This window comes from Protomyctophum parallelum (assembly GCF_964188405.1).
Source record: "Protomyctophum parallelum genome assembly, chromosome: 2".
Classification (NCBI taxonomy): Eukaryota; Metazoa; Chordata; class Actinopteri; order Myctophiformes; family Myctophidae; genus Protomyctophum; species Protomyctophum parallelum.
Window position 1 is genome coordinate 31041452 of NC_139699.1, and position 24224 is coordinate 31065675.

The following is a 24224-nucleotide window of genomic DNA, read 5'->3' on the forward strand; positions in this document are numbered from 1 at the left end:
TTATGGCAACTAGAGGGTGAGCCATCTAGACGAGTCTCTCGTCTGTCTGCACCTCATCTTGCAAACCAAACAACCAAATGTATTGTGCAAGATCTTAAACAAATCCCTTAATATTTTTCACATCTTTTGTGAAAAGGTTTCACATCGTTCTATAGATTATGCAAATCTCTGTTCTTCGTGTATCTCGAGAATCGCTTTTGACCGATCGACATAAAACATTCCCTCGCCTGAGGAAAGTGCAGTGTCCGTGAAATCATTCGGTAGATAAAATCCACTAAAATATAGAACAAGCTGGTGAAGAAGGGTTGGCTACCATATCTAATCAATTTTGATAACGAAAATGTGTTATACATATATATTAAATATAAAACAAATTATGAAGAAAAACATTCTCCTCTATTATTCGATATTTTACGAGACCACAAAAAATGTTTTTTTAACCGAGACATGTCGACCATCTGAAAAGTATAGTATATTAATGTATGCAGTCAATACTTGGTCTGGGCTACTTTTGAACAAATTATTTCATCAATGGGGCGTGGCATGGAGGTGATCAGCCTGTGGCACTGTTGAGGTAGTTATGGAAGACCAGGTTTGTTTGATAACAGCCGTAAATTTGTTGCGAATGCAATGAGCACTAACTATGAGACCCTGCAGCTCATGTCTGTGTGTCTGTCCCGCTGTGACACCACCCGCCCGCCACCAGAGGGCGCAGCAGTAGCACACACACACACAGCTGCGTTCGCTTCCCGCGTTTGCGCGTTTTACTTGTATTATACTATTAGTATCTTGTTGCTACAATTAGCTGCATCTCCTTTTTTCTCATTGGCCTATGCTTCTTAATGCTGTACCGCCATTGGCAATTTAATTTCCTACATCTGCTACATTGTTTAATTACAAACATCCCACTGTTGCTTCTCTGTAGAAACACGTCACTGTCCTTGAAGCCACAGCTGAAGAGCAACTAATTGTTAGCTGCAGGGTGAAGTTGATCATGGATGCTGTGGCCATCTGCCTACCCCTGAATGTGGAGCTGCAGGTCGGTGGCCCTGGGCTGATGAGTTGTTGCTGGGCATGCGTGGCATGGGTGTTGGATTGACGGAGCGAGGAGGTTGAGGGTAGAGTGTGAGAGGGGGAATCACTGGGACCTGCTGTCCTCCTGATGCAGCAGACATCCTCAGCACATCCTCTGAGATGATCTCCTTTATCCTCAGCACAGCCTCTGATGTAAAAACAACAAACACTGTTTGGATACACGCAGCTACACAGACTCCGCAACAACTCTGATAGCAGTGGGGTTGGTAGGTGAAAGTAATTTGGTAACTGTATGGCATTAGAATGCCAAAAGGTCTGCTCTACATGGCTTTAATATATTAGGCTACTACAACCCCATATTTTGAAGAATTAACAGCGGCGTAAAAACGCTCATTACCTTTTATGTATATGTACTGTACGTGTATGACAATAAATGCGGTCCCTCATATTTTACAATATTCTATTGCATTATGGTCATGATACAAATAAGAATTTCCAATTCCAAATTGGAACAGTCAAAACATACATGTAGAAATAAAGGGAAGTGAAGAGACTTACTATTGACCTGCTCCTGGTTCTTTCCCTGGACATGTAAATATAAAGGTCTTTCTCTAAAGACAAAATAAATATATAAACACAAGTACAACATGGAACAATGCACAGCCATCCCAGAATTCAGCTTATTAAATGAATACATAGTTGATTGTCAACCTTTTGTTTATTTTTTTCTGAGAATTCATGTAATTTACTTATATTACTTAAATTACTTATAATCATAAAAATCACACCCATGTGAAGAGAGGGGCGTGCTTCTCATTGTACATAATCATGACCTAAAATTGACGTAAAATTCTCCATTGATTGTTTGTGTAGGACAAAGTTTGTGGACAGACACCAAAAGCTGGATAAAGCTTCCTATATCCAGCTTTTGGGGTCTGTAAGGCACAGTATGTAAATAAATACAGGCTGTGTAAAATTACGTACTCAAAATAATTAGCAAAGAGGTTTTCAGACAAGTTTACAGCGAATACATACCCTCCTTTCCCCTTCTGTGTATCAGACATGTAATGTCCTTTTGTTGAGACTACTGCGCCACTGAATTGACGGATCTGGAAAGAAGGTATAAGTGTCAAAATGATGTACAACGGGTCCATTTGTTTCCATTTGTACGCTCTCAGTTAAATTAGCATTGATTTTACAATATAAATTGGGGGTCCCAGAGATAGAAATGCTATTAACTGGGGGTCCTTGAAATTAAACGGGTTGAAAAATCACTGCTAGAGCCGTAAAAACCTTCTTATGGGGGTCCCTGTGTAAATGAGTCAGTTTGATGAGGGCTAGGTGCACAGAAAAATGACATACCAAAAATCTCCATCGTTGCCAAAGATTTATTTCTTCAAAGGTTTCCAAAAATAATGTTAAAAAAAATGCCTCAGGAAAATATTTCTTTCACAAAAATAAAATATAACTTCCAAAAATGAAAATAACAAACTTACATGCTATGCTTTAAATTCAAGCATCCAGTCTTGACATTACCAGTCCCAACCATAGACTGTAAAAAATATGGACAAAGCGTTCCCCGGGTCTAACATGAACGTAAAATGAAGCCTGTCAGTCCTTGAATTGTAAGTCGCCATCTTTCTAGATCCGTTTGGGCCCAGCTGGCCCTTTGGCTGGCCCAGACAACGAGGCGGGACTTCCCCCCCTTCTTCTTAGTTGGTTTTTATTTTGACTCGAGTGTGTGGGGAATCCCGATCATAGACTGCAACGGTAGCCACGCCCCTCAGAACATGCGCAACTTTATGGTCATTTTTTGTTATAAATGGGACCATAATTTTCCAAAAAGAATATTATGACATTAGAAATGAGACTTTAAACTAGTGACTGGAAGCAAAAAGTATTCATGACCATGTTTATTAAGGTAATACAGTCTAGGTGAAGTTGGGCCCAAATACATGGACTTCTATGGGGCTATGGGTTTTTTTGGGCCCAATGACAGCGCCACAACAGGCCATTATATGAACTTTCAGGAAATCCCGATTTCCTTGTGGCTTCACAAAATATCTGTCTAACTGCCCCCCTGGTCCCAACACTGTCCTAGGGCAGAGCTTCCCGCATTGTGCCCCTCTCCCCCCATGTCTCACCATGGACTGACTACATCAACTCAAACCCAGGCCTCTGACTAGTGGCCCATACCATCTAGTGAACATGCAACACAGAAAACATTTCCCAACTTTTACAGTATACTTGTCAATACCAAAGTAATCAACAAACCAGGTCTTAAACAACCCGTCTCGTTGCAATCATACTAAATAGTATGTATTGCCAGACACATGCACCCCTGCAACATGGTGCAACCCAATTTGAATCCTCCACCTATAAAAGGAGCAGTGGATTCAGTGGTGACTCTTTTGTTTAACTTTGACCAGGACATGAGGATGGTGTGAGTAGTGGGTGTTTTGACATAGTAATGATAACTTAAAACTGTTTGACTTTGAAAGGAATAAAAGTATGTTTGACCAACCAATTGTCTCTGTCCAAATTATGAAATGAAATTAATGAATATATGCATATAAAACTGTAGAACAAGTCAAGATCAACTGATTGCTAACTTAGCCGGCATAGTTAAACAGCAAACTGTTGGATAATGACTGAATACGGAGGGAATGTTGAGTATGAAATGAGGTTATGATAAACAGAAGATGAAAAACAATTAAACATGTGTGGCTCAAGAGGAAAAGTGAGAAAGCAGTCTGTCTTCATCACACCCTGGCATACAGGGCTCCAGCGTGCGACCTATTAGGTCGCATATGTGACTTAATTTCTTATGGTGATACTTAAAGTTTAATGAGGTCGCACCGGTGATACTTGGAAATGTGCGAAAAAAAGAAAGAAAAACGAACCGTTTATTTATTTATTTTTACTCCGTCTCAACACTGAGGCACGGGCGCCGGGCGGCTATTAGTAGTGCGATAATAAAGTATTACTTTCTTTTGGCTCAATCGAATCCCCTCTCTCTCTCTCTCTGCCTGCCTGCAAAGTCAACGCAAAGACGATAATTGCGCAAACAGGCGCAGCGCGACCTGCCGCGGTACAAACGGGACGAACCGAGGAGAATATATATTCAGGTCTGAACGCAGTTTATCCGACACAAATTAACTAATCTTTCTCAGCTGTACAATATCACTGCATGATGATAAGTCATGATCTACACAGACAGCCGACTCCCGACCTTAGACTGTAAGCTCCCGACCCAAACAATGAGTGAGGAGGTAAACTTGTTGTTTGATTAAACCACGAAAAATAGCTTCCAAAGCTTGTTATGTTTGCATGGAGGAGGTAGCCTGTGTCCATACATGATGATCGGCCAACAAAATACATTAATCTCCCTCCCAGTGAGTGAAGAGCACTGATGCCTGATTTATTCTTCGTCGTACAAAGTGTGTGCTGAAAATAGCTGATCTACAAGCTCACAACGCGTCGCGTCCGTGACATGTTGTGTGCTTGTAGATCAGCTAGTTATGCAGGCTCTGAGAGCATTTAGAAACTTTTGCCTTCACAATAAAAGTAAGCAGCTTTCACAAGTTGGCCAGCTTGGCCCATGAAGACAAGGAAAAGGATTAAGAATTCGGTGGCATTTCACATTGCAAAAGATTTTTTCCAAAATGTAAAAAAATTATAATAAGGAATTAATTTGGATAATGGTAATGGGATATTGTACAAATTGTCACTTTATTAATCCCAAAGGTTTGGACTGCATTTCATTTTCAACACAAAACCTTAAACTGACTTTCTGTGTGTGGAATATAAATATTGCCTTTATTGACTGAGTGACTTTGTGTTGGGTTCAAACCATCTACAGTGTTTTGAAGTATAACCAGGTAGGTTGCTGTTTTTCACACAGTGACCTTTGTAGGGGGTTTTATGATTCAAACCTTTAATGGTGGAAACCACTACAAAAATAAATGGCGCCCGATGTGGGGGCATGATAAGATCATGTAATAATACCACGAAAAAAATGGTGCTACCTAATTTCTGGTGGCGCTACCAAATGAAAAGGTAGGTGGCACCAGTGCTACCTGTGAAAAAGTTAGTCTGGAGCCCTGCTGGCATATCTTTTCAAAAGGGGGTCCGTGGGCTATTTAGTGTCAATTTGGGGGTCCTTGACATGAAAAAGTTTGGTAACCACTGACCCAAACCATGTTTAATTTAATAATATATGGGCTTTATTGTAGTTTTTTATTGTAAACTTTGGTCATTTTGCATAACAGATGGAACCATAAGGACCCAAATTCTTTGTGTCTTAAGATTTTTTCCCCCTTTTTAAAGTAGAACTACAATAAATATATATTAAACATTTCTTCCATTTACCTCCTCCTGTGTTTTGCCTTTTGTGAGCAGGTCCCTACTGTTCATTGGTACATCATTGATGTCTACTTCTGTGACCACAGATTCTTCTGTAGCGGAGGACATGGGCATACTTTGAGGGGCCTGAAAGGACACACATTAAACACCAAATACTATTATCACACTGGACACCTGACCATATATTTAAAATAATATATCACTCACACACACACACACACACACACACACACACACACACACACACACACACACACACACACACACACACACACACACACACACACACACACACACACACACACACACACACACACACACACACACACACACACACACACACACACACACACACACACACACACACACACACACACACACACACACACACACTCCATATACTGGGGCGGGGTTGGGGGCATTCATCAAAAATAGAATAACTACAAGCTTGTAGATCTTCTATTTTTTGCCAAAGAGTAATTTGGTGTGGAGTGGAGAAAAAAAAGAGCATACAAAGTACAACTCTGGTCTGGGCTTTAGGCCTGACGTCGCAATAAATAAAAAGTCTTCTGAAAGAAGATATATTCAAAGATTTGTGCCACATTTTCACGATTCTTCAAAAATAGCTAAAGTATAACATAATGCTTAGTTAAAACACCAAAACGGGTTTCCTTCCAGAATGGGTTAAGTATGTACCTTTGCAAGTAATGGCGGGGGAGTCAATAGTTTTCCTTTAGCCATAAGCATGGCATTGATTTTGGCAGCCATTGCAGCGGCCATTGCAGCCCCTCCCTGAGCCTCAGGTGCTGACTTTTCCCCATCAGACATGAAAGAATCAGGCTCCAAGTTGTTGGGTGCTACTGTTGTCCCAACACCACCCTGCTGCCTACCGTCCACGGTCTGATTGGGTGGGGCAGGTTTATCCCACCGGCTGCTTAAGCACCTACGAATAGAGAATTATTGATCAAGTAATACAAATTTGCATATATTTTTTAAGGGGCGACACTTATTCATTTGCAATGAGTATTGAGGCATCAACTTTTCAAAAGCACTAATAGCCTAGGGGGGTCTTCAACAGCGTTTTTCAGCCCATGCAAGGCGAGATGTAGCATTTTCGGGACCCTCGGTTACCGTTTCTGAAGTCTGGTCGACGGTACCCCAGGGTCCCTGATCGGTTATTAAGCCCTCCGTGGGATGCAGATGTACATACCCTTCGACAACGCAAATGTGGGAGGAATCGCATTAACCGCCGATGCCGTTAAGTATTTTTAATATATTTTTTAAAGTTTTGGCTTCTCTTAAATTCTCTCTCTCACTTCCCATGTCCCGCCTCCCATGACACAACAGCATTATAAACATCCTGCATGCACGCGGTCGGCCAATCAGAGGCAGTAACTAGGACGCGCAGCTAGCCAGTCTGAGAAGTCAGAGAAGCCAATACTTCAAAAAAAGATTTAAAAAAACAGCATCGGTGGTTAATGCGATTTCTCCCACGTTTCCGTTGTCTCCTATAGCCACGTTATGCATCTTTGAAACATCTCACCAACACTCAAGCGGCGCGCCGCTCTCCATGAGGGCTTAATAACCGATCAGGGACCCTGGGGTACCGTTGACCAGACTTCAGAAACGGTAACCGAGGGTCCCGAAAGGGGCTAGGCGAGATGAAGGGTTGGCTACCCATATCTAATCAAGGAAAGATGAAGTAGGGACTTCACTACATTATTGTATAAAATGTGTTGCGTAAATGTTTTTGATAAAGCCACCCATGCAACTTGAAGTTCATAAGAGGCTTTTTCAAATCCAACGCACACAATATTAAGCCGATTGTCTCATCAATGTCCTTCATTGCTACCACAAACATAACCTACATAAAGCTTTTCTGAAATTTTGATGAGTTTTATGTTGGGTCCCTGGTCATAACTATATTTTCGTATGGGAATTCCGGAACGCGGAAGTATACATGCTCTCTAAGATTGAATCTGTGCCGTGTGACGGTCTTTTTTTGCTTGAGTTATTCTGAATTCGGGAACTTTAAGTACCTATACATCCCGCTGCGAATATCTCCTGTGGCGCGGAAGCCGTTAAGTATTTTTAATCTTTGTTTGACCGATTTGGTTGCTTTATTTCTTCTTGTTTGTTTACCGTTTATTGTACCGCCTCCCGGTGTGCGGTTGGCTTGTGCGGCTACGTCCCTGCCTCTGATCTGCTCTGTCATAGCTATAGCGCCACTAGCTAGCCAGATAGGCGGTACAATGAGGTGTCAATAAACAAGGAAGGAAGAGAAGAATCAAAGCGACCAAATCGGTCAAACAAAGATTAAAAATACTTAACGGCTTCCGCGCCACAGGAGATATTCGCAGCGGCATGTATGGGTACTTATTAAGGATGTGACGGTTTGAAAATTACAAAACCGGGTCGATATTGAATAAAAAATCGACCGAAATGGTAAAACCGACTTTGGCCACTGGAGGGCGCACTTGAGTCATTTTCGTTTTTTTCCATAGCGGTGTAAAGACCATAATTTGAACAACAAAGTGACAGATTTAACACATTTGTCTTTATTTCTCAATGCTCACACAAATGGAAACAAGCCTTAGTGTTTTCTTGCCTACTTGGGATCAATTCTTGTATCAATCAATCAATCAAGCATTGTATTTGTATTAAACAATTAACGCATCGTGAATTCGTGATGCATCTGCACCAGGCCAGCTATATAGGGTCCATGAGAGTCCAAAACATATCGCTGTCGTGTCCAGTGTCCAGTCCAAATGTGAGCAACTGTACCTACTGTTTAAAGCCACTGGCCGCTTTACTTTTTGCTGACGAGAAACCCCTCTCCCCTGTCGCAGGGTAAACAAAACGTCATATATAGCACATGGCTAATGTGCCAGGGAGGAGGAGGAGGCGCGCGGCTGTAACTTTCTCCAGGCCAATAATGGATTTAATCATTCCAAATAGGTCTCTCCATTCATTGCTACGGTCGACATGCTCGTCTCGCTGTCTGTTTAGTTTTGACTAACGCAAAGCTACTGCTGCGCTGTGCAGAAGAGCCATTGAAGTTTAAGACTCCCAGATTTGCGACATTGAGGGGGCAGAAAACTGAGCGCTCGAACACTGTTCATGCAGCCTGGAGTTAAGTGGAGTGGGACTAGCTGGAGTTTAAGAGTTGAGATTGTAGAGCTTGTAGATCTGTCTGTTTTTGCAGCGCCGGTGTCAGGGTAACAAAATAAGAAATTACAGGCAGAGATGAATGAACTGCCAAGCAGCAGCAGCAAGTAGAGATGAGTCGGTCATGAACGAACGAATCAAAAGAACTAGTTATTTTTGGTGAACGAAACCGATCCGGTCACTTCCGTGAACGATCCGTTCAAAATGCAAATGACGGGGAATCGCCCGGCCAGCAAGCTACGCTAAGCTATTAGCTAAGTTAGCTAACATCACCACCACCATGGCTGGTGTTGTGTTAGCTTAGCAGCTAAGCCTTAGCTTCTTGCAATGCTATAGCATTCTCACTGTGTGGTCTCATGGTGCGGGAACTGTGGGCTGCTGCTTGGGGAGATGAGGGGTTTCTACAGGCAGCTGCCGGCTGCTATGACCAAATTGATTGTGTGCAACATGACAACTGTTTTAAATTATTGTACAGTGACTATTGAAACTTTATTGTAAACAAACAACACTGCGTGGTCCACCCAGCTCCACCCCCCTGCCCCCATTCACTTGAAACCTGACACCTGGTGTGTGTGTGCTGGGCTGCTGGCCGCTCTGCAGGCTACAGCAGGCAGCCAGCAGTGAGCCTGAGCACCGCGGCGAGCGTTGCGATCGCTTCCGTCGGCAAACATAAAAATACGGTTCGGTCGGTTTAAATAAATTAATCCGGTTTACTAGATGAAACCGGATCGTTCCGGTTGAACCGGAAACCGTCACATCCTTAGTACTTATACTAAACATATTCAGAAACGCTCACACGAAAAATGTCGTCACAGAGCGCAGACAGGCGCTAAACATGTTGTTTATGTTTAAGAATGGCTGCGTACCAGGTGGCATGGTAGTGGTGCAACAGGACCCAATGCACTGGGTCGAACAAATGTCAGAAACTTCAGTAGCATTGGGTTCTGCTTGGAGGGCTACCACAAACATAAGGTGAGGCCCCCTCTGCTCTAACCTAACCCTAACGCAAAGACAGCCGATGTATGTGTACCCCTAGCTCTGGTCCATAGCTCCAATGCGTTACGGACCAGAGCTAGTGTACCCCCAAATCATTACCAAAATAATGTAAATAGTTCACAAGTCACAAACTGCACTACGTCATTTAGTGCTGTTATATTGACTTGCTAATGTAGATTAAAAAAAACGACCGTCAAAAGCGAACACACACAAACTTAGATCACCGTCTACCGCAGTGATCAATTACATTATTTTGGCAATACGTTATCTCCCCTTAACCACAGTTCTTCTCGGCATGTAAATACTAGCCGAGCTTTCAGCGAATATACTAAGTCTCACGAGCTTAATGTTGTAGAACGGCTATTTTAGCCATTTAATTTAAGTATGACAGGGTTTATGTGACTAGATTGGTCCACACAGCCTTCCGCTATGGACCAAGAGCTACTTAGCTAGCGGACCGGTGTGTGTGTGTGTGTGTGTGTGTGTGGTGTTGTGTTTGGACAAGCTAACGTCGTCTACTCTAACGGACCACTCATTTTATTTACACGTCGTCGTCGTAGTTTCTGTCCATGCGACACTCGTCGAAAGAAAGGGTCGCGCGACAAAAACACAACAGAGTTCCTAATTATTTACGCTCGCGACTGCGTGCGAGCGAGGCCAACTTTTTGATATACACGTTAGCCAAGCTAACGTTAGCTTAAAAACTCTACGAGAGTCTAAATATTGGGCTAACGTTAGCTCACTGCATTGCTGCTTTCCCAAGCCGCACGTCCCAATCGGTGGAAGACAAATAAGGTGTAAACTTACGGTGTTTGTCCAGTCATCCCCGAAGACATAGCATATGGTCCGGGAGAATAAAAAGAAAAGAAAAACAGATAATTAAAATATGTTGCTTTGCACAGCGTTAGCCATCTAGCACTAGCACATCTTCGACGACTGGCCCGTTTCTTCTGACGACCTGTCGCAAAAAAAGCCAACCGGAAGTCAAGGCATCGCGCGAGACCAAAAGAGTTAGATCTTCAAGTCCGACGGGGTGGTAGCTTGTAGATCTGTCATTTTTGGCGATTGATTGATTGAAGTATTTATTAACAGTTTGCAGAATTACAGTACATTTCAAGCACAACTCAATACAAAAACTGTTAATCAAGGGATTTGCATGTCTTAATGACCGTTGGTAGGGCGTTTTAACCAAGGGGCCAGCTATGCACTCCAATGTTGAAGCGCTGGGCCCTAGTGGTAAGAGGAAGGACTGCAGGCGGATCCGTGGATTCATGACGAGGAAACCCCGTGCAGCTGAGCTTAAACATTGAGCGCTCGGTTGCACTTCCGCATTTGACCCAAGGAAGCTCTTAGGCCCAATCCCAATCCACTCCCTTGCTGACTCAATGAGCCCTCACTGACTTAGCTGCGCGTTCATGTGAAGTCTGCGAGGGCTTGAGGGATGTCCCATTTGAAATCGGTAAGTCAGTGAGGGCTCAGCCCCGCCCCTTTATGTGCCCTTTGCCAAAGTCAGCGTCGATGCTGACTTTGGCTGACTTTGGCAAATAAATTACCCACAGTTCATAGCGTTACCAGTGGAATGAGGGGGATCCTCCGAACGTCAATAATTTAGGTATGCAAATTAGTTATGTATCGCGATTAGAATGTCAACAAACACAATAGTGCTTTCTTACTGTTCTCAAAAGGAGACGGAGTGGAAGGATATAGGCTATATATTTAATAACAATAATAATATTAAGGGAAACATGATGAGAAATGACTAATGAGCAAAGTAAAAGAATATGGAAATGAAATGTATAATGCACATTATTATATATGAATATTACAACTCATATCACACAGGAAAGTGTATTTATTAAACTAATAATAAAACGATCATCTTAAATACTAAAATAGACATGATAGACATGTATAAATAGGCTAAGCATGTAGGTAGGCACTGGCTGTGAATGAGGACAGTTTGTATAAAGTGATGCAAAGTGTCATGAATGGCGGACTCATCTTCAAAGTGCTGTCCCATTTCTTTCACAACAATTTGGAGCCCTTGCAGCCTCTCACCCTCAAGCACTTACAGCTGACGTCACTAAAGTCAATGAGGGTTCAGGGCTCAGGGCTTGAGGGAGGCAATTGGGATTGGGCCTTAAAAGGAAGTGAAGTGTTCACGTGACTGGGCTGCGCCATGACACTTTCATGGACACTTTCACGGGAGCCAAACTACACCCGGAAGTTCGGCAGAATGCACTGGAGTCAATGAGAGCTCAGTGACCAGCTCATGAAGAAACATTATTTATGAATGACTGAGACCTTTTGTAAAGTGATCGCTTCTGGAAAATAAAATAATATATATAACACGTTATTTTAGGCTGTCTTATTTTTTGATGTGCATACTACTTAATACTTAATGTGCTCTTCTATAAATACCTCAATAAAAATAAATAGTTATTAAGTCGAAAAACAACCACTCGGAAAAAACGTGTGATATCACTTATGTCATCTTTCATATTCCTGAACCAATTATATGACAAAGCTTGCAATCGTTCATGTATAATGTTTGTTATGAGCTGGTCCAGCCGGCTCCATTCACTGCCATGTATTCATTGCACTACCGCCTACCGGTGTGAATTTGGCTCCCATGAAAGTGTCCATGAAAGTGTCATGGCGCAGCCCAGTCACGTGACCACTTCACTTCCTTCTAAGAGCTTCCTTGGGTAAAATGCGGAAATGCGCCCAAAAAGGCGGAAATAGACGGTCCCTCCGGCGGCTTCAAAACGCCACTGAGCAACTTCCACTGACATGAATAGAGGATGGGGCGGAGCTTCGCGCCAGTTCAGTCTCTATCCTTTTAATACTACTATTATTAACTTCAGTTTTTTAATCCCTTTGATATGTTGTCTTGGCTTTCATTCTTGTTTCTCTTTCTTCATTCTTCATTCAGAATTTCTTCATTCTTGTTGCTCTTTGGCCACTCAGAATAGCTTATTACTTAAGTTAAGTAATAAGACCTGGTACTTAAGACACGCAAAATACAGCCCATTGTCTCATGAAGGGCAGCTACACTGCAGAATCTTATGTGAAGTATAATTTAAACAAAAGACAACTGTAAAGGAGTTTTTGTTGTGGCTGAATTCATATGTCAAGCTTGGGAGAGAAGACAGAACACTCTGTATAACTCTGAGCTGTAATTTAATGTATTATGAATATAATGTAAACATGCTGTAAATGTGAAATGGTGTCTTATAAACCCATGAGGGTTGGACACTTTGTGTGCAGGGCACGGAAATAAATTAATAATCAATGAATTAGAAACTGTTATTGTGCCTCTGTGTGTTGTTTACTATTGTTTGTTTTCTGATGAGATGTTCTGCATAGCAATTTGAAACGAAAGCTGTTTTTATGTGCTTTATAAATAAACTTGATTTGATTTGAAGATAGATAGATAAGGTTGATAATGGATGAAGTGGTCCTTTATCTAGTTTTAGTTATAACATTAGACTTATTAACTTACTAGAATTATAGCTATTAAACCTTGGTCCCTCCACATGTGCCGGAATCCACAAGCTGCGTTTTACAAATAAACATATCACATGTACTGTACATGATGATGTAGGCCCATGGTAGTCTCTCGAGATAGACTGTTGACTCGAGGGCATTGTCTTTCCTTTCGTTTTGCCAATGGGTTCCCAGATTGGGCCCAGGGTGACAAGAGGCTATGTACAGCAGCCATATTGGAAAGAAAATGCCTTACTTCCTTTACAGCCATTCTAATCAGAGTGTTGATATTGTGTATGTTGGCTCACCGAAACACTCCGCTACACCAGTGGGTCTCTTGAGGGGATTGAAGGGTTCCCCTTATTGGTATGTTACTCTGAGTGTACAAATGCAACTTAAGGGTCCATTTGCTTCCATTTGTACACTCTCCGAGTTATGGGGTTCTTGTAAACCTGTGAAGCAAGTAAGGAAGAGACCCCCTCCCCTTCCAGGGGTCCCCAGTTAAATCATTGATAGTCAGGAACCAAATGGATCCTTACAGGTCTAACTCTAGAGTGTAAATACATTCGTACACTATCAGACTTATAGGGGTCCAAACAGGGTTTGTTTTTAATTAAAAAGGTTTGAGAACCACTGCACTAGCCTACTTAGTGGCACTGATGGACAAGACAGTCAGAATAATGAAAGAGCAAAGAGCAGAGGTGAGTGAGACTGGATCATGACTGCAAATTACAAACATGTAGTTGACTTTATTTTATTTTCCATTGAATAAGTTCTAATTTTTCTTATTTATTTTTTATTTTTTGTGCCTTCAGTCCAATAAGTGAATCAGAAGGAGCAAATCCCCTGATTGAGTGGACAATTCTGTCATAAGAGAGAAACAAAGACCCCCATGGTACAATACATCTTAACCACCAGTTGCTTACTTTTTATGGCAATTTATATACTGTTTAAATAGGAAATATTCTTAATAAGCAACATTCTTTACCATATATTAGTAATAGTATCCTAATCTGAAATCAACCTTGGGTAAAAGGTGTTCTGTGCATAAGGATCTTGGACAAGTGCCAAAACAGAATGATGTTTGTCAAAATCAAAACAAATTGGCCTCTAGACTGGTTAAAGACAGTGATAGACAATTCTGTAATCCACATCTTTCTAAACCATTTAGTTCTCTGTATACATGACTAAAATGCCACTTCATGACTATCCACTTCACAGGTATTCAGATAGCTATAATGGTAAATTGCTGTAAATCCAGTGTAAAATTCATTGTCTATAAAAATATTGAGATTTACTTGAACATAACTTTTTTTTCTTCACTATGTAATAATAAAAACTCCAGGTGTCCGTTGCAGTTGCACAGTGGGATGTACTGTATAAATATTGTATAAAATAAGGCAGTCTTTTCAGTAGGATAAACCAGATACAAACATTTCTGGGAGAAAAACATCTTTCAAGTCCAAAATGTTTTCACATATTTCTGCTATTTTCAATCAAGCAGTTTACAGCATTAAACCAAGAATAAGGGATTGCCGCAATGTTACACACACACACACACACACACACACACACACACACACACACACACACACACACACACACACACACACACACACACACACACACACACACACACACACACACACACACACACACACACACACACACACACACACACACACCTCTGATGATCAACAAGCTTATTCTCCAATGCAACATCCCATCCCTGGACAAATCACTGAGATTCAAGCCTAATTTATACTTCATAGTATGACGGTGTCGCATGCCAAAAATAAGTGATCTACAAGTTGCACCACGTTGTTAGCTTGTAGATCAGCTCTTTTTGGCTTGCGGCATCCTCACACAATGGAGCATAAATTAAGCTTTACACATTTCAAACATGGTATAGGCCTACAGTGCAATACATAGGTGTTCATTCAAACTGGTACTGTAGTATTTGATAAGAAAATAAAATGTTTATAATGTTAATGTTTCATATGAATAATAATATGTGTGGACAAGACTTTGAGAGTTATAGTACTATTCATCTTTAATCAGTTTTGGCTTTAATCTCTCATTTATTTTGTTCTCATTTATTCATCAACTAATCTATGTATCGTTAGCCTCATACCGTAGCATAATTGCGTAAGTCATATTTTTAAGGTTTTCAGTCAAGAAAGAAAATGAAAAATTGACTTGAAGAAATCTTTTGACTTGGGTAAGTAAAAACTAATTTAGCCTAAGTCATGTTTATCTGCCTTTTTTATATCTGCTTACTCTACTCTCCCAACACTGCTGATTCATCCTGCCTTGCTTATGTTCTCTGCCTATCAGAATGCTTGTTACAGGCTGGGGAACTGGGAATTGGCTTAATAATTATCAAATTGAGATATTTTTTATTTTGGTCTGGGAGGGGCGTGGGGTGCTCAGCAACATAGTCTTTTAATTATTTGCCTACACAGAGACTTCTGTCATTGACAATCACTTTCTGCCAATCTGCCATAGTAATTTTGGAATGCAGCAAGCATTCTGGCTGAGGATATAGGCAATAAGGCACACCGAAGCAGCAGTTTTAAGATATCGAGTTAGGAAGAAATATCAATTTGGCCAAAGAACTATTACTAAGTAAGAATTACTTATGCAATTATGCTATGAGGCTAACGGTATGTATTTTTAGTATAGAAAATATTGAACATCTAAGACAAAATTTATATTGACCAAATAATCTGTAATTAGTTACCTAATGATCATGATGTTTTCAGTCTCTCACCAGTGGCCTAAGTACAATTCCACCCCCCCCCCCCCACACACACACACACACACACACAAGAAAACTTCTTGACCCCCTCGTCTCTTATGACAGCCTCGTGTTACTACATATATTCCTAGCCAGGATTAGTGGACGTGTTTCTGAAGGACATACAAAAAATATATAGATTTAAAAAACAAAGCGGTGGAGTGTAGTTCTGTGGTTCTGCGGTGCGGCCTTAGGGGGCACAAGGGAGTATAGTCAGGTTTTGTAGTGGATAGAAGGACGGGATGGCGATCCAAGATTTTTTTTTTCTTTTTTTTCCTTTTTTATGCACGTTGGACATCTGGCTCATCGGACCAATGCCTCGATTCAATCAAAGACTTCTGTCTGGACAGCTTTGTGTTGCCCGGTCAATGTTCACCCCTCTGCAGGGGGGGGGGGGGGGCTCTGATGACCATCTCTCAGTTATGCCACAGTACCACATGCACTAGAAGTTCATAAGGATACTGTGTGTCCATTTGCCATCCATTTTTGTTTGTCTCAGTTCCCCTAGACAGGGCTAGAACTAGAAGCCAATGGAGTCAGCACAGCTGTCGCTCTTTGTCAGGGTGTCCTTCTGTGGATCATTATGGACGGACATATGGACACTTGGGCATGCTACAGAAAACAGGAGCGTGGACCCTTTTTGGCTGGACTGGCAGGGAAGAGCGAGACGACCCCAGCGGGGAGAAGAGAGGAGGGCCACTCCGGACGCCAGGAGCCGAGGATCCAGGGCTGAACCCACACACGTCGCATCTACTCTGGAGGAGGTCGCAGGCTGGTGAGTTTCCTCTCATCCAGGCCTTTCCAGTACTTAAAGTTATTGTCCAGATGCTGCATGAGGTTGGGCAGGTCAGCGAAAGCTAGACGCAACACACAGGAGAGGCGAGGCTCAACGTTAGGTGGGAAACCCACATAATACATTTACTCAAGTATTGTACTTAAGTACAGTTTTTAGTTAGTTTGATTTCAATTTTGGGATATTTTATTCTTGTACTTGTACTACTACAACATCCCAGAGGCAAATATTGTACTTTTTACTCCATTACAACAGATTTATTTAATACTTACCTTTTCAGATTTACATTACTATTACAAAACATGTATATTAACAAATTAAGCATTATTTTATACTTTGGCAAATTGAAAAGAGCCGATCTGTTCTGAGCTTGAAAAACATTTTACAAAATTGGAAAGATTTGATTAAATTTACTTTGGTACTTTCAATATATTTTGATGCCAACACTTATGTACTTTTAGTCGAGCAACACTTTGACCATCTACTTGTACAAAGCATTATTCTATTGTGGAATTGCTACTTTTATTTAAAGACAATAAATTAAGAGTAGACTACTTCTTCCACCAGTGATCAGATGTTGTAGCTGCAGCATCCAGTCTTACCATCCCAAGCATCAAACATGTCTGTGATGAAGTAGTCTATGAAGGAGATCTGGGACTTGGGAATGCTACAGGTGTTTCTCTCAAACACAGGCATGACCACCGGTAGACCCTGACGCTTCTCCTCGTCCGTCTGCACAGAAGACAGAGAACACACAGTCACAAATATTAATTGACAGTCTCCACGCCAAGCACTATCTATAATATCAGTGGCTCTCTGACCTTTTAATTTCAAGGACCCCCATAACTCTGAGAGTGTACGAATGGAACCAAATGGACCCCTTATGGGTCCATACACTCAGGTCAGAGTTACAGACCTGTAAGCGTCCATTTGAGACCCCATCAAGGAAACCAGAGGGTCCCTGGAACCCACTTTGAGAACCACCCATCGATGTCTATATACTTAACCACTGTCGTTATTGTTGTTGTATGGACTCCACTTGAGTTAGTACGCCATTCACTTGAGTTAGAACCATTTTTTAAACAATATCTGTATAGTTATAGTGCTTGGTGTGGACAGTCCATTAAATGACAACGAAAAGAAAAATGGTTGCTAATTCCATTTGCAGTATATTCAGGTAGGTTTAATGCCACTCCCGAAGAAGAGAGATATTGCTTGTTTTGTGATCTTGATGAAATTGAAAACGAAGTTCACTTTTTGTTTTACTGTTCTAAATATAATAAAATTATTATTGTTAAAAAGGGATATTTTGGTTAATAAGATGTCTTATATCTATAGATGTCTTATATCTTATTCCTAGATTTAAATGACTATGTAAAAATGGAGATATGTTTTGCCAAAGGGACATTTGTTGTGGCAGATTTTATTTGACAAGCTTGGGAAAGAAGACAGAGTACTGAGTTGTTGTTGTAATGTAATGAATTATGTAATGTAAACATGCTGTAAATGCAATTGTGAAATGGTGTCTTATAAACCCACATTGTGTGCAGGACACGAAAATAAATAAACAATAAATTAAAATTATTCCTGCAGCATCATGTTTTTCTTTTATACACAACGGTATACAGTATACTGCATAGTACTGTGCATACCGTACATATTTTCAACGAGAAAGTAATGCACTACAGGAATATTGATGATGTTTTAATCACAGAGAACTGTGAACGAGGAACAAACTTCTGCAGTGCATATTTATTTTATATTTGATATTTATATGCGATCTCTTCAACGCTGGATTGCTGAAATGTCATCAATAAGGAAGAGATACATTATGGAGTTGGAGTGTGAGACACTTCTTTCCATCTTTTAATGTGGATTTTGAATGTATTTATCCCCGCTGCATTTACCTGTGCAAAGTATTCTTCTGAGATGCGTCCAGCCCATTCTATGCAGAGCTCCAGCTGCCTGCATGGATTGGAGATGTCCGCACACTTTATCAACATCCGCTTGACAAGTATCCTGTTCTCGGGTGATGTCAGGACACCTTTGACGGATTCCTCATCATCGTTTCCCTGAAATCAAAGGTAAACCATCAGCGGCCTTGAATTTATAACGTAAACCTGCATTCTGTGGTTCTCAAATAAGAACCACCAGATTAATATGGATTTGGCCACAAACTCCCCATCTGAAAGTATTTTGTGATGAGGACCTCCATACAAGATTTGTGTTGCTAAAATGTTTAATCCATTTAGACCTGGTGCAACCTATACGTTGTTACCACAGCTACCTCTATGTCTCGATGGATAGATAAGATAGATAGATAGATAGATAGATAGATAGATAGATAGATAGATAGATAGATAGATAGATAGATAGATAGATAGATAGATAGATAGATAGATAGATAGATAGATAGATAGATAGATAGATAGATAGATAGATAGATAGATCCCTGCAGTTTAGTGTAGGTAGGGTCAAAGGCCCACTCACATAGTACCAAAAAGTTATTCATTTATTAACTAATTAAGTGTTTCTAGCATTTATTCCTAATATCCAGGCCCTAACTGAACACCAACATGCACATTCTGGGTAGAACATTAGCCAAACATAGCCGCCCAATACACAATCTCACAATGTGTCGATCGCGAGCTTGTAGATTGGGTATTTTTGGTGTAGAGTAGACTGAAAAGAGCGGTCCAAGCACAGGGCCAGAGCACTAGAGGACTTAAGTGGTTAAAAAAGCCAGACATCTTTTAAATGGCTGTGCCGAGCATTCCACACTGAGATGAGAAAGATTGTACCAACATGTAGAATTCTCTCCCCACACAGATGTCCATGCTCAGGCTATGACAGGTCCACCAATCCAGTTAAATCCTTCAGACCAATACTATTATTGCTTACTAAATACTGGATCAAGGATATCTGTGTATTGCAGGAGGATATTATTTTGGGAATGCATAGTGTATAACTGAATGCTGAATTTCTCTAAGGTACAAATAACATATGATTCCTAGAGGTCGTAGAGGATATAACCACTACTCTCAAAGTTGATATATATTAAATTTAGATATTAAGGTGCTCCAAATTGTCAAAAATACACAGTGATGCAAGACATAATAATGGAAAGCACATATTTGACTCCCATCTCACCCCATTCTCCTCCAGAGCAGCCAGTGGCTTGTTGATGCTGTTGACAAATTTGTTGACATGTTCAAAGTGCTTGGTCATCTCAGTTGCTAGCACCATGTCAATGACGGCCTGGCGCAGGGTACGATATTCATTCCTAGAGAGATGGACAAACATTGGGTTGAGACGGAGGACATGGTGAAAAGAGGGAGGGAGAAGAGAAAGGGGAAAAGTGTGAGTGTAGTAAATGTATGGAAGCCCGCGTGAACGGTTTCCATCTTCGGACTGCAGTGACAGTGGCGATGAATGGATACATTGTTCACACTCTCCCTTCGAAGGGGACCAGCATTCTGCTTCGGGTGTAAATCAAATTACTACCCTGTCACTGTCAACGTACAAACAATCCCCCCCGCCCATCCGAGTATAACCATCTTATTCCATAGGACAGTGCATGGTTCTCAAAGTTCTTCAAATGCATAGCAAAATTAGATGTGTCATTTATTTAATGTGATTATTGGGGTGACAGGTTTACGCCCATGCAGGGAGCTGAATGCAATCCTGATAATTCTCATTAAATGAAGACACCGTTCCAGATGAAGTTCCTACCGTTCCATGTTCTTGAAGATGTTGCACTTATCATCTCGCGTGGTGATCTGGAAGGCCAGCGCTGCATGATGGCTCTCTAACACGGCCGTGTCGTTGTACAGAACAGCCAGCTCACTGCCTGCGTTGCACAGGAAGCTGTTGGTGCGGCCTGGATGGTCCACATCATGAACAGTAGCAGCAATCAAGGCAGCCACCTCATCAATAGGGTCCAGACTTTGCTGTTAAGAGGAAATCATATGTTTGAATGGGACAATGAAAAACACTAGTTGCGGGAGATAGCAAAGGAGGTCAAATGAGCACATTAGCTTTGAACTACACAGAAAAATCATCAGGTTAATTTAAGAGAGTTTACAAATGTAAAAAACCCTTGCATTGCTCTCACTTGTACAGTCTCTGAACTACATCAACACTGAGAATTGTACTTCGAGTCTGTACTCTGGAATCGCAGGAAAGTTGAGCAAAATAATCACTCAGGTACTGGTACAGCCATTTGTTCTGGTGCAACTTTATTGCCTTCTGTGTAGATATGTAATTGCCTGTGTGTGGTGAAAATTTGCCTCATCAGCAAATTTTACCCATTTAATCTGGCCTGTTAAGGAAAAGAGTCCCAGGCTCTTTTTTGTGCCTAAGCCTTAGATGACCTAAACTCACTGTCCGGCGTGTCCGCTGGCTAAGCCAATGAAAGATCATGTCTCTAAGGTCAGAAATAGCTAATTTTGTAATCAGCTTAGCCAGTGCACAGACTGAATCAGTCACCGAGCCACTGACACCCTTGGGCCAAAGCACCACTCTCTAACAACAAGACATATGGTCGGACGGGACTCCTGGTACCATAGTGATAACATGGCCATGCTTTGACAGCAGCACATCTCAACATGCATACTGTCGATAAGTAGGCATGAGTGTTGGTAATCAGGACTAAAGCAGTATGAAGGAAGAACAACCTCTAACCACAACATTTTAGCAGAAGTTCTTAGTGACAAAATATGACTCCTTAACCAATTAAAAATTTATATTTAAAGGTATATTCAGTGATTTCACTCAAAAAACCTTAGGTTTCGTTTTTGGCTGTGGGACCCAGCCTTTCGTCCAATCAGGATAGATAGAGTCAAAAACGAAACCTAAGGTTTTTTGACCCCCAGGGGTTAACTGGGGACAGGGAGGAACTCCTTATATGGCCAGCACACTCTATAGTAGGGAGGATTATCACAACAAAACAAAAAAATAAGTGATATTTGAATTAAGTGAAATCACTGAATATACCTTTAAAGGGATATTTCACTTTCAAAAAAACTTTTGGTAATTTTATCGTCTACTCAGGCATATGTGAACACCACAGACGTTTTTTAAGTTGCTCCATTCAGTATTTAGATGATTGGATATTCATTTTAGCTACCCCGCCCCCTTCCTATACAAACCCATTATTACTTCAAACTCCATAACCATGATAGATTAATCAAAAACACCCGACCTTTTTTCTGTTGACTTAGAATGTCCTTCTAATATGTGAGGGGGCCGTGCTTTTTCATTTACTATTTTCATTTATTTTTAATAACTATTTTTGATATTGTGAGCGGTGCTGGAGGAGGTTCTTTTACAAAATAATTATAAAAAATGTCTCTGTGAAGCCACAGAGGCATTTATAGTAGGATATCTTTGAATATATATATATATATATATAGAGAGAGAGAGAGAGAGAGAGAGAGAGAGAGAGAGAGAGAGAGTTGCACTGTTGCCTGCTAATTACAATGTGGAGCATGCATGAGAGATGGAGAGAGAGAGAGAGAGAGAGAGAGAGAGAGAGTGTTGTTTGCTAATTCCCCCACACAATTAAGGTCCCTGCACACAGAGTGCGTTTTTCTGACTTTTAGCGGCGTTAATTTCTCCATTGGTTTTCCGAAATACGCGTCCAGTGTGCAACCACCTTAACTCTGTCATTTCTCGACCGTTTCGGAAGGCGGGGCGGCACCCTGGCCGCATTCCTGTGGGTCTGGAAGTTCCCGGGACCCCCCGGGGACCCCCACACGGAGTTGCGACACTCAGTTCACACGGGTGTGATTTTGACTCAAATCATTGTTCTGGGGGTCCCTAGAACTAAATAATTTGAGATGTTGGTCCGCGGCCAAATACATCTAATTTTGTCGTTCCTTGACATGAAAACGTTTGAGAACCACTGGCATAGAAATGCAAGTTTCTCAGAAAAATGTTGGGATTTAAAAGACATTTTTAAATCAGCCTCAGTTCTTAATAGCAATTCAATGCAGCATAAACCTCATTGAGCTTTCCTTATGTGATAACCTGTCAGAATCAGCTTTTGTTGCGTTCGTGTATGTGCTAAAAGAGACTTTGAGAGCGGTTTCCCTGTTACAATGGAAGTCAATGAGACATTATTTATGTTTCTTAATTGTCTCCACCAGGCCGAAGGCATGGGGGGAGAGTATGTTTTGCACTCCGTCCGTCCGTGTGTCCGTGTGTGTGTGTGTGTGTGTGTGTGTCCGTCCGTCCGTGAGCAGCTAATCTCGGCCACCGTTAACCCGGTCGATGCCAAATTTTGCACACACACTCCCTGGATGCCAACGATGAACCTCTGCCCAACTGCCAAACTTTCCAGAACGGCCTGTTATAGCACACCTACAGATTTTGTCCAAACATCACGCAAATTGGTACACAGTCTCTCTAGAGCCATTCAACCAAACCGGTCTTTCAGATTTCTCAGACTCCATCCTGATTGGTTAAGATTGGCTTCCAAAGTTCACAGGAGTGCTCAGTTTCAAACAAAATGCTGCAAATCATGAACACATCGCGTGATTTCCGTGAAATTGTGCACCCACATTCCCACTAGGCCGAGGACAAAATGCCACATGAACAATTTCAACTCAGCCTCAAGGTGGCGCTATAACTGGCCGAAAAGTGTTTTTACCTTTAACTGCACGGATCTGTGGATAACCTGGTGGAGACCTGTGCCCAGAAGGGCACTTTTTCTAGTTTACTATAAAACTGCACAACGGAGCGAAATAATTCATAGAATTATTCACTTGAATTAAGGTGACTTCATTGGATTGACATAAAAAAGGACAGCTCAAACCCACAATGCAATAGTTGTCAAAAATGTTTTTGCACAAACATCAGTAGTACAAAAAATGGGGGAAAAGTGCATTTGTCTAATACTAACTACTTTCAGCAATGGGATAATATATCTTTTTGGTGGGTAGATCTGGTTGAGCTGGTCATTTTGAAAGTAGCTCTCAAGTCTAAAATCACACACGTGTGAACTGAGTGGTGCAATTCCCCCCCCCCCCCCCCCCTCTCTCTCTCTCTCTCTCTCTCTCTCTCTCTCACTCTCTCTCATTAGAGTCACTACCCCTCTCACTGTTTCTGGCGCCCCCTACTGCTATTATTAAGTCACATACTCATGCTCACACAGACAGACAGACACACACACAAACAAACAAACAGACAGACAGACACACAAACAAACAGGTACGAGGACATTGCAAGCTGGTTGTAGGAGTGGCTGCACCACTCAAAAAGTGTGTGCACCCCTGCTTTAAAGGGATAGTTCAGAATTTTTGAACTTAAGTTGTATGAAATACTTAACTGTATTAATTGATTGCCCGAGTCCGTGGTGAGAGTTCTGCTCTGGTTTTAGTGAATATTAAGTAGTTCCGGTCATTTTGTGGGGGGCACTGGGGCCACGCAGTAAAAGTAAATTAATCCACAAAACGAACGTAATTTGTATTGTTGACCTATTTCTAAAATATTAGCGCGACTTTCGTTCAACTTTGACCCCTCCATCACATGGAACTATTTTTTGGGCGTAGTGATATGGACTGTGTGATAGAGGGG

General features: G+C 41.3%; 2 protein-coding genes across 6 annotated transcripts in view; both read right to left on the reverse strand.

Annotated features, from left to right (window-relative positions):
* LOC310855022 (KH homology domain-containing protein 4-like) overlaps window positions 1-10509 on the reverse strand; it is a 17405-nt gene extending 6896 nt beyond the window's left edge. Inside the window, exons 1-6 of the mRNA XM_083759852.1 lie at window positions 10372-10509; window positions 6097-6343; window positions 5407-5526; window positions 2071-2144; window positions 1594-1646; window positions 1020-1222 (exon numbers count right to left, since the gene is read on the reverse strand). Of these exons, the coding sequence (XP_083615978.1) occupies window positions 1020-1222; window positions 1594-1646; window positions 2071-2144; window positions 5407-5526; window positions 6097-6343; window positions 10372-10400 (726 nt within the window). The 5' untranslated portion in view covers window positions 10401-10509. The remainder of the gene's footprint in view (window positions 1-1019; window positions 1223-1593; window positions 1647-2070; window positions 2145-5406; window positions 5527-6096; window positions 6344-10371) is intronic.
* Window positions 10510-13515: 3006 nt separating this feature from the next.
* pde8a (phosphodiesterase 8A) overlaps window positions 13516-24224 on the reverse strand; it is a 72510-nt gene continuing 61801 nt past the window's right edge. For 3 of the 5 annotated variants that reach the window (XM_083759620.1, XM_083759622.1, XM_083759623.1), the window contains exons 19-23: window positions 20379-20596; window positions 19797-19929; window positions 18554-18718; window positions 17249-17378; window positions 13517-16710 (exon numbers count right to left, since the gene is read on the reverse strand). In XM_083759620.1, the coding sequence (XP_083615746.1) occupies window positions 16604-16710; window positions 17249-17378; window positions 18554-18718; window positions 19797-19929; window positions 20379-20596 (753 nt within the window). In that variant the 3' untranslated portion in view covers window positions 13517-16603. Of the gene's footprint in view, window positions 16711-17248; window positions 17379-18553; window positions 18719-19796; window positions 19930-20378; window positions 20597-24224 lie in introns of all 5 variants that reach the window. The other 2 variants (XM_083759624.1, XM_083759621.1) reach the window with 2 other exon arrangements.